Below are 15,423 nucleotides of genomic sequence, written 5' to 3' on the forward strand. Positions count from 1 at the left end.
TATATATATATATATATATATATATATATATATATATATATATATAGCTGGGTCCCCAGCACAGCACGCGGCAGGCTTCTATATATGGATTCTCATTGTCACTTGTGTTTTATTGCAGTTTTTTCAAGGATATTTGATTATTAAAGCAAGTCCAATTTCAAACAATGATATCTACTAAGCTTCAAAGTTTGGTTTTCTTTTTTAAGGTTTTTGAATTCTTGTAATCCCTGGTTTTTGAATTTTGATTTTTTTTTTCTTTTTTAGTTTCTTTTTTTTATTTTTTTATTTTTTTTTTATTTTTAAAATTTTTTATTTTTATTTTTTTTTAATTGTTTACCTTTTTTATTTTATTTATAGTTTTTCTTCTTTTTTATTTTATTTTTCTTCTTTATTTTTAGTTTTTTCCCGGAACGTGCCCCAGCAACACGTGTGCAAGGTGCTAATTTTTAATTGCATAACATTTGCGGATATACAACCGGTAATTCCTCTTATATACTCTGGTAATTCCTAGACAAGCATTCTTTTTTTACTTTCTCTTTCAGCCGCAAGCCAGGTTTCGCGTTGCTCTTGTAATACACGCTTTCTTTTGGTAATTTATCTCTGAGCCGGAAGTCTAAGCCCCCCTCCCCTCAAGCAACACGTATGCAAGGTGCTAATTTTTAACTGCGTAAAACTTGTGGATATATAACATTCTTCGCAGTCCCATTGTCTGTACATATAAATAGATCGTCCGGTTTACCGACTCTAGAACATGCGGCATATGATTGTCCATGAGAAACACAATCCGTATTAAGATCTAAACCGCATTCTTCTAATGATTGCCCGTGAGCTTTGTTGATGGTGATTGCAAATGCTAATCGAATTGGGAATTGCAATCTTTTAGATTGAAAAGGCAAATCCATTGGAATCATGGGAATGTGAGGAATAGGAACATCCTCACCCTCGGAAGGCCCTGTCAAGATTGTTGCCTCTATTATGTTTTCCATTATTATTTTTTTTACGGCAACTCGCGTGCCGTTTCAAAGCCTTGGTGGGTTAATATTTCGCAACAGTATTATTGGTACGGCTAGAGATTCCCAGGAGGTCCAGGGAATTTAAAAATTCTGATGGATAGTTAACCGTGAAAATAACTTAAAAGAGTGTAGTTGCTTGTGTAGGTATATACGGTCTTTTGATAATCCCAATCTCAATAAAGTGTGCATACTTGAACTTAGTGTTAACAGAGAACTATTGTATTAAAGACTATGGGACAGTTATTTTCGAGTCTTTTACCAATTAGTTAAAAAAAAAAATTGTGCATTTTATTCATCTTTCCAAAATTTGGAGAGAGTTTGAATTCGTATCATATATTTTAATTTTCGTCACCTAAACACAATTATGGCTAATGTGGGATAATTCCGTCAAGGGGCAATTATGTGTACGATTCTTTCTAAAACATTGCATAAAAATGCCTAATAAGATCGAGCTCTGAAACTCTCAAGAATAGCTGGAACTTCGTAATTGAACAGTAGAAGGTTCCAATTCTCTTCTCCAACATATGACTTATATATCTTACTAGCTGTTGGGGTGGCGCTTCGCGCCACCCCAACACCTAGTTGGTGGGGGTGCCATTTAGCCAAAAAAAGAATTAACATGCAAATTTCATTTTAATAATTTATGTACGGAGAGCCAAAATTAGACATGCATTAATTCAAAAACTTTCAGAAATTAAATAAAAAAACAAGTTTTTTGAAATGAAAGTAAGGAGCGACATTAAAACTTAAAACGAACAGAAATTATTCCGTATATGAAAGGGGCTTTTCCTCCTCGACACCCCGCTCCTTGCGCTAAAGTTTGATTCTTTCTCGCAACTCTACTTTTTAAAACAATAAAAAACTTTAGCGTAAAGAGCGGGGTGTCGAGGAGGAAAAGCCCCTTTCGTATACGGAGTAATTTCTGTTCGTTTAAAGTTTTAATGTCGCTCCTTACTTTCATTTCAAAAAACTTGTTTTTTTTATTTAATCATATGTTAATAATGGGTGAAACTATTTATTACATAATGGGTGAAACAACAGTTTTCATCCGTGAAATGTTTTAACTTCGCTCTTTACTTTTGTAAAAAAAACATTGTTTATGAAATTCATAAGTCTCAAGATCTAGCTATACTACCAAACAGTTTATTTTGATGATAACGCCGGGCCTTTCCAAAGGAGGGCCCCGATTAGGCTAAATCACTTCAATCACCTTTATCTAGCACTGGTGAAAAGTAAATCAGAAAGAAAAACTGAAAAGGATAGAAGAACTAAAATGAAGGAAGATTATAAATGATAAGCAGAAATTTCCACAGTCCCATCAACATAATTCAATTGGCTTTTTGCCATGAAGTTTAAATCAATCACAGAGTCAAAACTTTACAAAGAACACTCATCAAACAGTTCCTGATAACGAACTGTAGAAAGGAGCGACCCGGCTCAATAGTAAACGAAACTCTAAAAAACGAAATTTTGATGCTAAAATATATATAAAAAGAATCAGATTTTCATGCTGATTTTAAATATATAAGTTTCATCAAATTTAGTATTTGTCATCAAAAGTTACGAGCCTGAAAAAAATTGCCTTATTTTAGAAAATAGGGGAAAACACCCCCTAAAAGTTACATAATCTTAACGAAAATCACACCATCGCATTTGGCGTATAAGAGAACCCTATCAAGCTCCTATCTACAGAAATGTGGAATTTCGTATGTTTTGCCAGAAGACAAATCACGGGTGCGTGTTTATTTGTTTGCTTTTTTTTCCCCAGGGGTCATCGTATCGACCAAGTGGTTCTAGAGTGTTGCAAGAGGGCTCATTCTAACGGAAAGGAAAAGTTCTAGTGCCCTTTTTAAGCGACCAAAAAAATTGGAGGGCACCTAGGCCCCCTCCCACGCTCAATTTTTCTCCAAAGTCAACTGATCAAAATTTTGAGATAGCCATTTTGTTCCGCATAGTCAAACACCATAATAACTATGTCTTTGGGAATGACTTACTCCCACACAGTCCCGGGGGGAGGGGCTGCAAGTAACAAACTTCGACCAGTGTTTACATATAATAATGGTTATTGGGAAGTGTACAGTCGTTTTCAGGGGATTTTTTTGGTTTTGGTTTTGGGGTTGAGGTGAGGGAGCTATGTGGGAGGATCTTTCCTTGGAGAAATATGTCATGAAGGAACAGAAATTCAATGAAAAGGGCGCAGGATTTTCTAAAATTACTATAAAAAAAACAATGAAAAAATAAATATGGAAAAGTTTTGTTCAATTGAAAGAAAAGAGTAGCATTGAAACTTAAAACGAACAGAGATTATTACGCATACGAGGGGTTCTAAAAATACTTTAGCATTAAGAGCGAGGTATTTAGGAGGAGATAAATACTTCGCTCTTTATGCTATAGTATTTTTTATTAATTTCAACTATTTATTCTGCGGCCTTTCTGATTCAGGGGTCATTCTTAAAGAATTGGGACAAAACTTACGATTTAGTGTAAAGAACGAGGTATTAACGAGGGTACAAACCCTCGTTACAAACCTAAAGAATATAAAGTTTGTTACGTAAGTTAATTCTTAAGTTACGTATATTTTTTACTAATAAAAAGATTAAAATTTATAATTTATAGTTAAAATTAAAATATAATTAAAATTTATATTGCCTTTTTATGTAACCAAAAATTGCATGGCAACTTGGCCTCCTTTCCCATCCCTTCTTTCTCAAAATCAACTGATCAAAACTAAGACAAAGCCATTTAGCCAAAAAAGAAATTAATATGCAAATTTCATTTTAATAATTTATGTGTGGAGAGCCAAAACCAAACATGCATTAATTCAAAAACGTTCAGAAATTACATAAAAAAACTAGTTTTTTTTAACTGAAAGTAAGGAGCGACATTAAAACTTCAAACGAACAGAAATTACTCCGTATATGAAATGGGTTGTCCCCTCCGCAATCCCTCGTTCTTTACGTTAAAGTTTGACTCTTTGCCACAATTCTACTTTTTAAAACAATTAAAAGCTTTAGCGTAAAGAGCGAGGGATTGCGGAGGGGATTGCTCATATCATATCCAGTTCCTCTTTTTTTTATCTGCTCTACTTATGTTACTTGCACTTTTTAGTCTGATTCTGGACTAATACCTCAAACATACTAATTGCATGTACATTATTAAGAAAACAAACAGTACCTTTACAAAATAGTTCTGCTTGACGTTGTTAGGGTGTGTCAAACTTATTTCGTAAACTTTCGAGAGTCCTTTTGTCGTCTGATCGAGTGATGTAGCCGTTACCTATGAAAACGAAATAATTAAAATATTTTAGTACTATAGTATCTAATACTGTAGCAAAAAGGGGGAAAAAGTACGAAAAATTGGCAGGATCCAATTTTTGCGAAGTCTTGTTCTGGTGTCCCTTAACCAACATTTTTTTTCTAAAACTTTTTCAAACTGATGTTTTCAAACAGTTCACCGTAACGAACTGTACGTAAGGAGTGACTCAGTCCAGTAGTAACCGAAACCTAAAAAAATGAATTGTGGTAACATTTCACATATCAAAAGAATTGGATTTTTATACTGATTAAAAAATTTGCCTAATTTTTGAAAAAGGAGAGAAACGACCCCAAAGAGTCAATGAATCTAGTGGAAATCCAACCATAAGATTCAGCATATCAAAGAATCTCACTATAGAGTCTTCAAGCTCCTATCTACAAAAATACGGAATTTTGAATTGTTTGTCAGAAGAAAGATCACGGACGAGTTATCATTTTTTTCCCTAGAGGTGACTGTATCGAATTAATGGTCCCAGAAAAAGAGGAAAAGGTTCATTCAAACGAAGAATGAAAGTTCCTTCTTACAGTGATCAAAATATTCGAGGGCAGCTAGCCTCCCTCCCACGCCCCATTTTTCCCAAAGTCATCTGATCAAAATTTTGAGACAGTAATCTGGTTCAAATTAGTTGAAAGATCCAATAACTATGCCTCTAGGGATTTCATGAATCCCCACAGCCCATGAGGGAAGGGCTGTAAGCTATGGACTTTGCACATTGTTGACTTATTGTGTTTGTTAGTGGGAAATGTATGGAAAATTTTTGGGGGAATTTTCTTAGGGGTATTTCCAGCGGAAGGGGCGGGGGATTTCTCAGCCTTAATTGAAAAACGATCAGAAATTTCAAAAAAAAGTTTATTCAAGAGAATTAAGGAGCAACGCTAAAATTTAAACGAACTGATATTATTCCGTATGTAAGAGGGTTCGCCCCCTATTCAATACCTGACTCTTTACGCTAAAGTTTTTTTTTGTCCTAACACTTTAAGAACGATAACTGAATTACAAAGGTTGCTGAGTTTTAATAAGAACCTTTTTAAAGTACTAAAAAACTTTGGCGTAACGATCGAGGGATCGAGGAGGGGGCAACCCCCTCATATTCGGAATAACTCCTGTTCATTTTGAGTTTTAATTTTGCTCCTTACTTTCAGTTGAAAAAGCTTATTTTCTTTTTTAGTTGTGATAGCGACCTACCGTGTTAAGATAAGTGAAATAAAGGTTTGGATGTTGTGGAATTTGGAAATTATTCCAACCAAGAACAAGCTTCTGTCAAGCTTTTCTGTGATCTAATATTCGTGTGCATAATTGCTGATTTAAAATGCTTACGTAAATGTCACTGAGAAATGAATGACTAAAAATGTCCAAACACCATTAAAGAACATACTTTCTTGATATTTATTACCAAGCGCCATCTGATTCAACAGAGTAGAATATACTCGAGCATTAAAGAACTGGTAAGCAATGAGAACTGGTTACCAGTTCTCTTTTCCTTCTTTCGACGAGTATGGAGACGCTATAGCATAATTTCATCAAATTCCTGGCCCCGCAGCGGGCTGTTGCAGCTAAGTTCGAACCTTGCGCTCCGTATTACTGAGATCAATACCACTCCGCCAACACGTTTTCATTCGCTGTTTAGTTGTCAGTTTTTGTGGCACTTGGTATTAACCAAGTGACATATAGCAATCGCAAATTCTGTCGGTCTGTCTGTCGGTCCCGGTTTTGCTACTTTAGGCACTTCCAGGTAAGCTAGGACGATGAAATTTGGCAGGCGTATTAGGGACCGGACCAGATTAAATTAGAAATAGTCATTTTCCCGATTTGACCATCTGGTGGGGAGTGGAGGGCCGGTTATTTCGAAAAAAATAGAAAAAATGAAGTTTTTTAACTTACGAACGGTTGATCGGATCTTAATGAAATTTGATGTTTGGAAGGATATTTGGAAGGTTTTTTTATCTGGCAACGCTGTTTTCTTATCTTAACCAATTGTAATCCAAAAATCAGAGGAAATAAGTGTCAATCTGCTTACCTGCTTTGCTAACAAGCGACACTATAGAGTGGTGTATTACCCTAACTCGCATTTTTAAGGTCAATCTTGTTATTTAAGGACTTTTTTGTTTGACCTTGTTTTAATTAGCCCACGTGTACGCTTGGTTTCAAACTTAGCGCGCGCACTGTTGTCACTATTAGAACGGTAGAGTTATGAAGAAAAATAAAGGATCGTCTAACTCAGTTGCCCAAAAAAGACCAAGACATTCGCCTAAAAAGGTGTTGATGAGTGCAAAGGTTGTGACTCCAAATTGCAAGATGACGATTTTGCATTGCTTTGCAACTCATGCGAATCCTGGGTATGCATCGTATGCTTGGAAATGACAGAGCCGGAATACAACTTATTCACAAAAATGACTCGGAGGCTCGGATCACTTTCGTTCTGCCCCGTATGTAAACAACAGAAAAACTCGATCAACCAAGGACTGACATCTGCAGAAATTAAAGATATTTTAAGGGGTGAAATTCAAACGTCATTTAAGGCGATGGAAGATAAGTTTTGCGCTTTATTAGAGCCTATCCAAAGGAAAGTAGCTGAAATCGAGAATGACCTGAAAAATAAGTGCACACTTTCTGACGTCCAGTATTTTACTGAGAACCTAATAGGAGTGAAGTGTCAGAGCTTGGAAAAAAGCCTAACTGGAAAATTTATGAAAAAGAACGAGGAAATCAGTGTCAGTAGCTCGAACTTAAGTTGAGTTTATGTGTCAGATTTTGTTGAAAAACAAAAAAAATCCTGATCGTGTTTGGTTTAGCTGAAGACGCTACTTTGTCATCTCGTAGACAACAAAACGAGACCGATTGCAAATTTTTCAACGACAAGCTACTTGTACTTTGCCCTGCGAAATGTAGCTACTCAGTTAGACTTGGTAAACATACGCCTGGTAAGATCAAGCTTATTAAGTTGATGTTTAAGACACCGGTAGAACGAGCTACAGCTTGTTTCTTTCTGATGTCCGAGACTGCTAGTTTCAAAGCTACATACCCCTTGTTCAAAGTCTCTCATGATCGTACTACCATTGAACTGTTGGAAAAAAAGAAGTACGATGCCCTGAAACAGGAGCTGAAATCGAAATTGGACGCTTGCGAAACTAACTGGAAAATAAAACGTAGCAAAAATGGACTAATCCTCGTGAATAATAACTCTTTTCGTGAAACCCCAAAAAGCTACGCGAGCATGGAAGAGTGACACCCTAAAAAAGTTGAAGTGTCTGAGTGATAAATTTTTGGTGACATATACAAATGCAGACTGCCTGTCATCTAAATGGGAAGAGTTTAGTGAGCTAATAAAGCAACGTAAAGCACATTTAGTTGTTGTTACCGAAGTTCTACTGAAACATTTTAGTTACCCGTCTATTTATTTTCAACCGCACAATATAATTTAGTATCTAATAATTCAGCTAAAAGAGGGATTTGTATTTATATTCATGGTTCTATTAAGTTTTCTGTGGTTGTTGATTCGTTAGTAGACTCAGTGTCGGAGTGTCTTTTGGTTGATGTTAAATTGCCTTTTGGAGTGTCTTTTGGTTGATGTTAAATTTGGTTGATCATAGTACTTACACGTGTATTGCAGCTTTTTATCGTAGTCCTACTGTGAATTTATCGAGTCCAGTTAATAATGCCAATATTCTAGCGTGTATTTCTCGTCGTGTTGGTCGTAGTTCAAAGTTCCTTATTCTAGGTGACTTCAATTTACCTTTGATAGATTGGAGTGTGCATAGTACTAGTCAGTCCACTTCATCGTATGAGCAGCAATTTTTAGATAGATTGGATGATCTGTACTTACACCAGCATACTGATAGGCCAACTCGAGCCAGGAATGATGCTATTCCATCGATTTTAGATCTGTTTATTACCAAGTCAATCGATAATATTTTGAGTATAGATTTCCGTCCACCTTTAGGCAAAAGTGATTACGTTGTGTTAGATATTTACATGAATATTGATGCTCAACAGAGAGGTTTTGAGTTTTATCGGCATGATTATGCTAAAGCCGATTATGAGTCAATGCGACAAATTATTTCGTCTATTAATATCATGTATGAACTACAAAATAATCATGTTTCTCCGGACACCGCGTTTGATTTAGTAAAAAAAAGTGTTGAGGGAATGTAAAGATAAATTTGATCCTTTGGTGAAGAATTTTTCCGGTCGTAGAAATAACCCTAAACTTCCGAGACACATACTCCAAGCAATACGCGAAAAAATAGTCTTTGGCGGTCGTATATTGAGTCACGACATAGTAAAGTAGTCAGACAAGGGCATTTGGATACTCAGTTGCAAGAGGATCCAGGTGAATGGCATGCATATTCACTAGCGAGAAACAAGGTCACTCGGCTTCTTGGGACTATTCGTGAAGAGCTTGAGTCGCGTATTATTCACTTAAGCACCGCATCACCTAAAACATTTTGGAAATATGTAAACAGGAATAAGCCTAACCTTGCACCATCTACATCTACGTTCACACATCAGGATACACACCAAAAGATTGATAGTGATGTGATTCTGAGAAGGCTCTTATTTTTAATCAAATTTTTTCCTTCAGTTTTTGTTAAAACACAGCCAATTCATTCAAATGAAGCTAATTTTGAATCTCAAGTAGAGTCGATTGCATCGTCGGACATTCTTGTTCCATTTGATGATTCGGATTTCTCATTGACTGAAGCTTATACTATTCTTATAAAATTGGATACGTCTAAAGCGCCGGATATAGACGGTTTCCCGAACATAATGATAAGACTAATTGCTCATGAAATTGCAGAACGACTTACTTATATATTTAACTTATCTTTGGCGCATGGACTGTGTCCTTCAGGGTGGAAGAAGGCCTTGGTAAAGCCACTTCACAAAAGTGGCTCCAAGTCGGATTTTAAAAATTATTGGCCGATTTCAATTACGTCTATTTTTTGCCGAGTGATGGAAAAGTTGATTGTTTTACGTGTTCAAAAGTATTTTGATGAAAATCGTCTTTGGAATCCTGCTCAGCATGGTTTTCGAAAAAAATAGGTCTTGTAATACTCAGCTTCTTGAGGTTATTTTGGGTTTTCAACGTTTTGCCGATTTAGCTATACCCTTTGACTGCATTTATATCGACTTCTCGAAGGCATTCGACAAAATTTCAATACCCATCCTTCTTAAAAAATATGCAGTTTATAAATTGGGTAAAAAAACAATTGCATTTATTGCTGATTATCTAAATGGAAGAACTCAGCAGGTTGTTGTTGGTGAAGCTATGTCATCCTCAATTGATGTGTTAAACGGAGTCCCCCAGGGTAGCTGCCTAGGTCCAATTTTATTTTGTTTATTTATTAATGATCTGCCTTCCTCTGTTCAGCATTCTACTGTCAAGATGTTCGCGGATGATGTAAAACTTTATCTACGAGTACGAGACCAAAACGACGTGCAACTTTTACAGGAGAATCTTGACTCTCTAACTTATTGGTGCGAATCTAATTCCATGTTCATAAACCCTTCTAAGTGTGTTGTTTTACACTATGCTCGTAAACTCCCACCTGTGCATACTTACCAGCTGTCTGGCATACGAATCCCTTCTAACGAAATAGTGCGTGACCTTGGCGTTTACTTTGATACCCAATTGATATTTGATAAGCATGTTTCGGAAATTGTAAAGAATGCAAATTACCGTTTATCGTCTATAAAGAGAAGCTTCAGTAGGTTTAACCTTCGTAATTTCTTACTACTATATAAATCAATGGCCCGCCCTCTTCTTGAGTATAATGCTTCTGTTTGGTTTCCATTAAGTCTAACGGATGAGCATAGGAGAGAGAAGGTTCAGAGAAGGGCAACTAGATTGGTCCCATACCTTCAGCGCCTTCCCTATCCGCAGAGACTTTCTAGGCTTCAACTCCCGTCGTTGAAGTTTCGTAGACGTCGCAATGACCTTGTAAATGTGTTTCGTATAATTAAAGGAGTGGATGATGTTGATCCAAATTTATTTCTTAAATTTAGCCATTATCAGTCTACTCGTCAGCATGATTATAAATTATATCCCCCAAAACCACTGAAAAAAATTGGTCAATTATCTTTCGTTAGTAGAGTTGCCGGACCATGGAATGGTTTGCCTTTGGAGGTTGTCGAGGCAGAGAGTGTCCGAATTTTTAAGAGTGCATTAGTAAATACGCCTTTTTATTTAGACGCTTTTGTTGTGTATTTTCGTGTTATTCAGAATTTTTTGCTGTTTAGTTTGTCGTTGCCAATTTACTTTAGATTAGTATTATGATTTTGTGTTTTTGTGTTTTTGCGACAAGCATTGATGCTTACCGCTATTCGTAATAATAAATAAATAAATAAATAAATAAATATCGTGTCTCAGAGCTCTTATTTTATGTCTCGACCGAATCTGGTGACGTTGGGGGGGAAGTTGGGAGGGGGAAACCTAAAATCTTGAAAAACACTTAGAGTGGAGGGATCGGGATGAAACTTGGCGGGAAAAATTGAAACTTTGTGGGTCCTAGATACGTGATTGACATAACCGGAACGAATATGCTCTCTTTGGGATAGTTGGGGGGGGGGGTAATTCTGAAAAATTAAAAAAACTGAGGTATTTTTAACTTACGAACGGGTGATCGGATCTCAATGAAACTTGATATTTAGAAGGATATCGTGTCTCAAAGCTCTTATTTTAAATCCCGACTGGATCTAGTGACATTGGGGGGGGGTTGATGAGGTGAACCTAAAATCATGCAAAACGCTTAGAGTGAAGGGATCGGGATGAAACTTGGCGAGATAGCAAGAAGTCAATTAACTAGAATTTTACCAAATCTTCTTACGAAGCAAAAACAATTCTTACAAAACGAAAATATATCCTAGACAATCACGAACGGTTCTTACAAAATAGAAAATACTTCTTACAAAACATCCATACATTTTCACTCATAGAAGACGATACATTTTTACTATCGCAAGTGTTTAGAGTTAGATACACATGAAGAGGGAATTTACCAAGATTCAAATAATTGTAATTGCATTATAGTTAGGTTCATTTAGGTTAACTTACCGTGCCTTGCTACGCTAGATAGTATTTCGAGAATGTCTTAGGAATGGTAATATATATCACAGGGATACCACGATCCAGGAAATTAACGCAAGGTGACTTGAGCTGCCATGGAGGGTATTATATTGAGGGGTGGCTTGGAAAAACACGAACCAATGGACTTAGAGCATAATTTTATTAAGAAAATGTCTGGAAAATGTCTTAGGAATGATAATTCGTACTATAAGCTTGTCACGGAGGATAGCACACATTGTCACGGGGGCAAGAATTGCTGTGGAGGCCATAACGTTGAGGGGTGGCTGAGGGTGCCGTGTTTCATCCGTAGTGTGACACGGTGATTTGATCTGCTTGGACTAATCTGTTTCACAGCTTAAAGTTAAGCTGGGATGTGTTAAAAGAATTTGTCAGTTGTGAGGGGGATTGAAATCTAATACCCAGTAAAGGAAATGAAGGTTTTTCATTAAGAAATCTCAGAAACAACTCTTAATATGGTTTAAATCTATCTCTAATAACAACCCTCCCCTTCTGGAATGGCTTGGTAGAGTGTGCTAAGCGCATATTATTACGATGGCGTGAATATGCATAGCCTTGGATACAAGAAATGTAGCATTTTCATTAAAACCTCTCAGGAATCCCTCAATCTGGTTTAAATTTGTCTTTAATAACAAACTTTACCCTCTGGAATTGGTTACTAGGAGTCTCCCGCTGGATTTGGATGTTAGGGGGCTCTGCTGAAGTTGCACGCTATGGAGTGGGTCAGTTGTATGTTGTCACGCTGGCGTGAAATATGCACAGTTTTGTCTCAAAGAAACGTGGAATTGCCACTAACACCTCTCAGAAATGCCTTTTAATATGGATTAAATTTGGCTTTAATAAGAAGCCCCACTCTAGAATTGGTTGCTAGGTTTGGTCTTTTTTCAATTTACGCTTGGATTTTGTTGTATTTTATCCTATATCAGTTTTTTTCACGTTTTGTTTATCTATTTGTTAAGTTTTGACTGATTTTTCTATGACTTCATGTTTTCTTGCTTATATTTTATCCTTTATAAGTTTTTAATGGTTTGTTTTTACCGTTTGTTGAGTTTTAACTGCTTTTTCTGTGATTTTATGATTTTATAAAGTTTTTTTTTTACAAATAAAATTTTTATGTACAAAACTCTTCATTCTTTAGACTATTAGTTCAAGCATATAACTTCAATACATAATCGTTTACGCAATGAAATATTTAACGCCATCGCTGTTTAACATCTGCTATGTAACTTGGCCTGCCTAGTTCAACTTAGAAAATTAATAATGCTGTAACCTGCAGGTATATCTATATAGAAAAAATAAATAGCATTGAGATGTTTGTCCTCTAATGTGGAAAGGGTTGGAGACATGCAAACCTTTTAATCGCTTTAGTATGCGAGAACACGAGATTCTCCTTGCTTGCAATAGGTTATCATATAGAATGCATTACCTGAGTCAATTTATTATGAATAGTTTGCTGGTTCAAGTGCCCAAGGCACAATTCCATCGAGGGAGAATCTTGTTTCAAATCCTATTGAGGACAAAAATAACTAGATTATAAAGGTTCCCTGAGGGGAACAAAGTATTGAAAGAAAAAATCTCTTAAAGTATTATGCAGGCACCCAAATAAGCATTGTCATTACGTGGAACCAACGTGTGCTCCCGTCATTACGTAGCACCCAAGTGTAAGATTGCGTCCCATCCCACGTGTGCACTGTCTTACGTAACATTCCACGTATGTGTTGTGCTCAGGTACAACAGAGGATTCCCCACGGGCAATAAAGTATAGTATATCAAGCGGGATTGCATCATCCTTAAAATAAGTAAACATTCCTCTATTACATGACATCCATAGAAATCTTGAAACATCTTGAAATATCTCTTGTCGGTGAAATTGGTAGCTAGGACCCCCGTTGGAAGTGCTCACTAAGGCCCCAGTTGAATTGGATCTTAGGGACTCTCTGGTTAGCTTAGCAGCTACCGGTGAGAATGGAGGTTAGGGCCCCATTGAAATTGACTGCTTGGACTCCGATGGAATGGGTTGCTAGGGCCTCCGTTTGAATTGGTTGCTTGGGTTCTCCCGATGCTATTGATTGCTATGATCCCTAGGGTCCCCCGCATAGGGCCCCCGATGGAACTGGATGCTAGGCCCCCAGTGAAATTGGATGCTGGGAACCCCGGGTGGTTAGGTTAGGGGGCTCGGTGAAATTGAATGCTAAGGGTCCCGCTGTAATTGCTCATTAGGGTCCAATGTCTTGAAGATCTCACCACTAACGGGCCCTGAAGGTTTTCCCACCTTGCCTTTGTAAGTTCTTAAGAATCAGAGAGAGAAACTATTAGGTAAGGACTACAGAACACAATAAGAAAAACGTCTTGAAGAAAAATATTTTAAAAACGTCTTGAAATGTCCTGAAACATCTTGAAAAACTTCTTGAAGAAAAAATATCTTAAAAACAGTCTTGAAATACCTTGAAACGTCTTTAAAACGCCTTGGAGAAAAATGTCTTAAAAATGGTTTTGAAGAAAAATATCTTGATGAAAAAACCCACCTTGACTAGTGGACTTTAACATTCCCTTTTACGTGACAACCAAAAGTAAACACGTCCTGTTACGTAGAAACAAAAATAAACGATCCCTATTACGTAATATTTATTTTTCTGGCCCTCTAACAGATCCTATTACGTAACAACCAAAAGTAAACAAACCCTATTACGTAATAGCTTTTTCCTGGCCGTCTAACAAGTCCCATTACGTAACATACAAATTTTATTATGTAACACCTAAACTCTATTATGTAATAAAATTATAAATCCTTGGGTAAAGAAGCCCCTGAAGGTTTTTATACATTTTCTATTATGTAACATGCAAAGCCTATGACGTAAGACATCTTCATCTCTTAGAAAATTAAAAACCCATAACCTACGTCCTGAGGGGATCACCGTTCAACTTAAATTATTAAAGGAAGAAAGGAGTAGTGGCCATGTGTCTAATAAAAGCTATAAGGCGTCACTACTCCTGTTCTAAAAGTGGTCACATTCGACTGAAAACGATGAATGCGAATTGGTTATCAATTTAATCTGACTCGTGCATGTAATATTTTCCTGGAAAGGTTTAGACTTTTCACGCCTCCCCCTAAAAATTTTGAAAAATGCCTTTTTTTATAGAGATAGTTTTGGTACTTGAATGATCTCTATGCTAACTAATATTCTTCTGATATGTTTTTCTGGCGCTAATTTTAATGAAATATACCTAAGTATGGTAAAAACATAGTATTTTAAAAACAAATTTGGGTTATATTTGCACATTACACGGTGGGGTGGGGGGTAAAGTATAGTGGGTCTGCATCCCCATTGTGTTTGGTACACTTATTCAACATATTATGTAGTAAGAATTGTTTTCTAGCTTGACACTGTTCAATATTTTACCTCCCCCTTAATATGCAAATATATAGCCCAAATTATATATTTTCCATCTATTCTGTCATTTCTCTTTGCCTTGTCTCACGCTAAGCTGAAAGAAACTAAAAAGAAAACCTGTTCTGCAATGCTATAATGAACAACTAGAGCGATAGGGCGTAGATCATACAAGTACCATAGTTTAATTTTTTTCTATAGAAAAATTGTGAAAATTGCTCCCCCTCCCTAAATTTTGACAAATTCGTTTTACCATCCCTCCCCAATTTCCGTGAATCTCCGCCATTGTGTACAGCTATATCTGAAAGTAAATACTTTCCACATATTCAAGACCTCGATTCAAACTTTGTTTTTGGTAGATATCGACCCATTAGATATCCTACGGATCTATGAATCATCCTATGGCTTTCTTTGCCTGCAATGTTTTGATTTGCGACCCTGGGCTTTTATACGGCTTGTGAGTAGCTAATTTCAAAACTTGTGTTTGAAATAACTCCATTTCTCATTAATTGTTCTCTTTATGCCCTTATGGATAAACTGGTTGTCTCAAACTGGGTTTAGTGTTCGTTCGCAATTATCATTCGGGGAAGATGGGTCACTAATTTGTGTGCAGTTGTTACTT

General features: G+C 36.5%; 1 protein-coding gene across 4 annotated transcripts in view; it reads right to left on the reverse strand.

Moving 5' to 3' along the window:
* LOC136034604 (uncharacterized) overlaps positions 1-15,423 on the reverse strand; it is a 130,378-nt gene that overhangs the window by 112,376 nt on the left and 2,579 nt on the right. For all 4 annotated transcript variants that reach the window (XM_065715879.1, XM_065715878.1, XM_065715881.1 and 1 more), the window contains exon 2: positions 4,188-4,289. In XM_065715879.1, the coding sequence (XP_065571951.1) occupies positions 4,188-4,289 (102 nt within the window). The remainder of the gene's footprint in view (positions 1-4,187; positions 4,290-15,423) is intronic.

The sequence above is a fragment of the Artemia franciscana genome, chromosome 13, assembly GCF_032884065.1.
Source record: "Artemia franciscana chromosome 13, ASM3288406v1, whole genome shotgun sequence".
NCBI lineage: Eukaryota > Metazoa > Arthropoda > Branchiopoda > Anostraca > Artemiidae > Artemia > Artemia franciscana.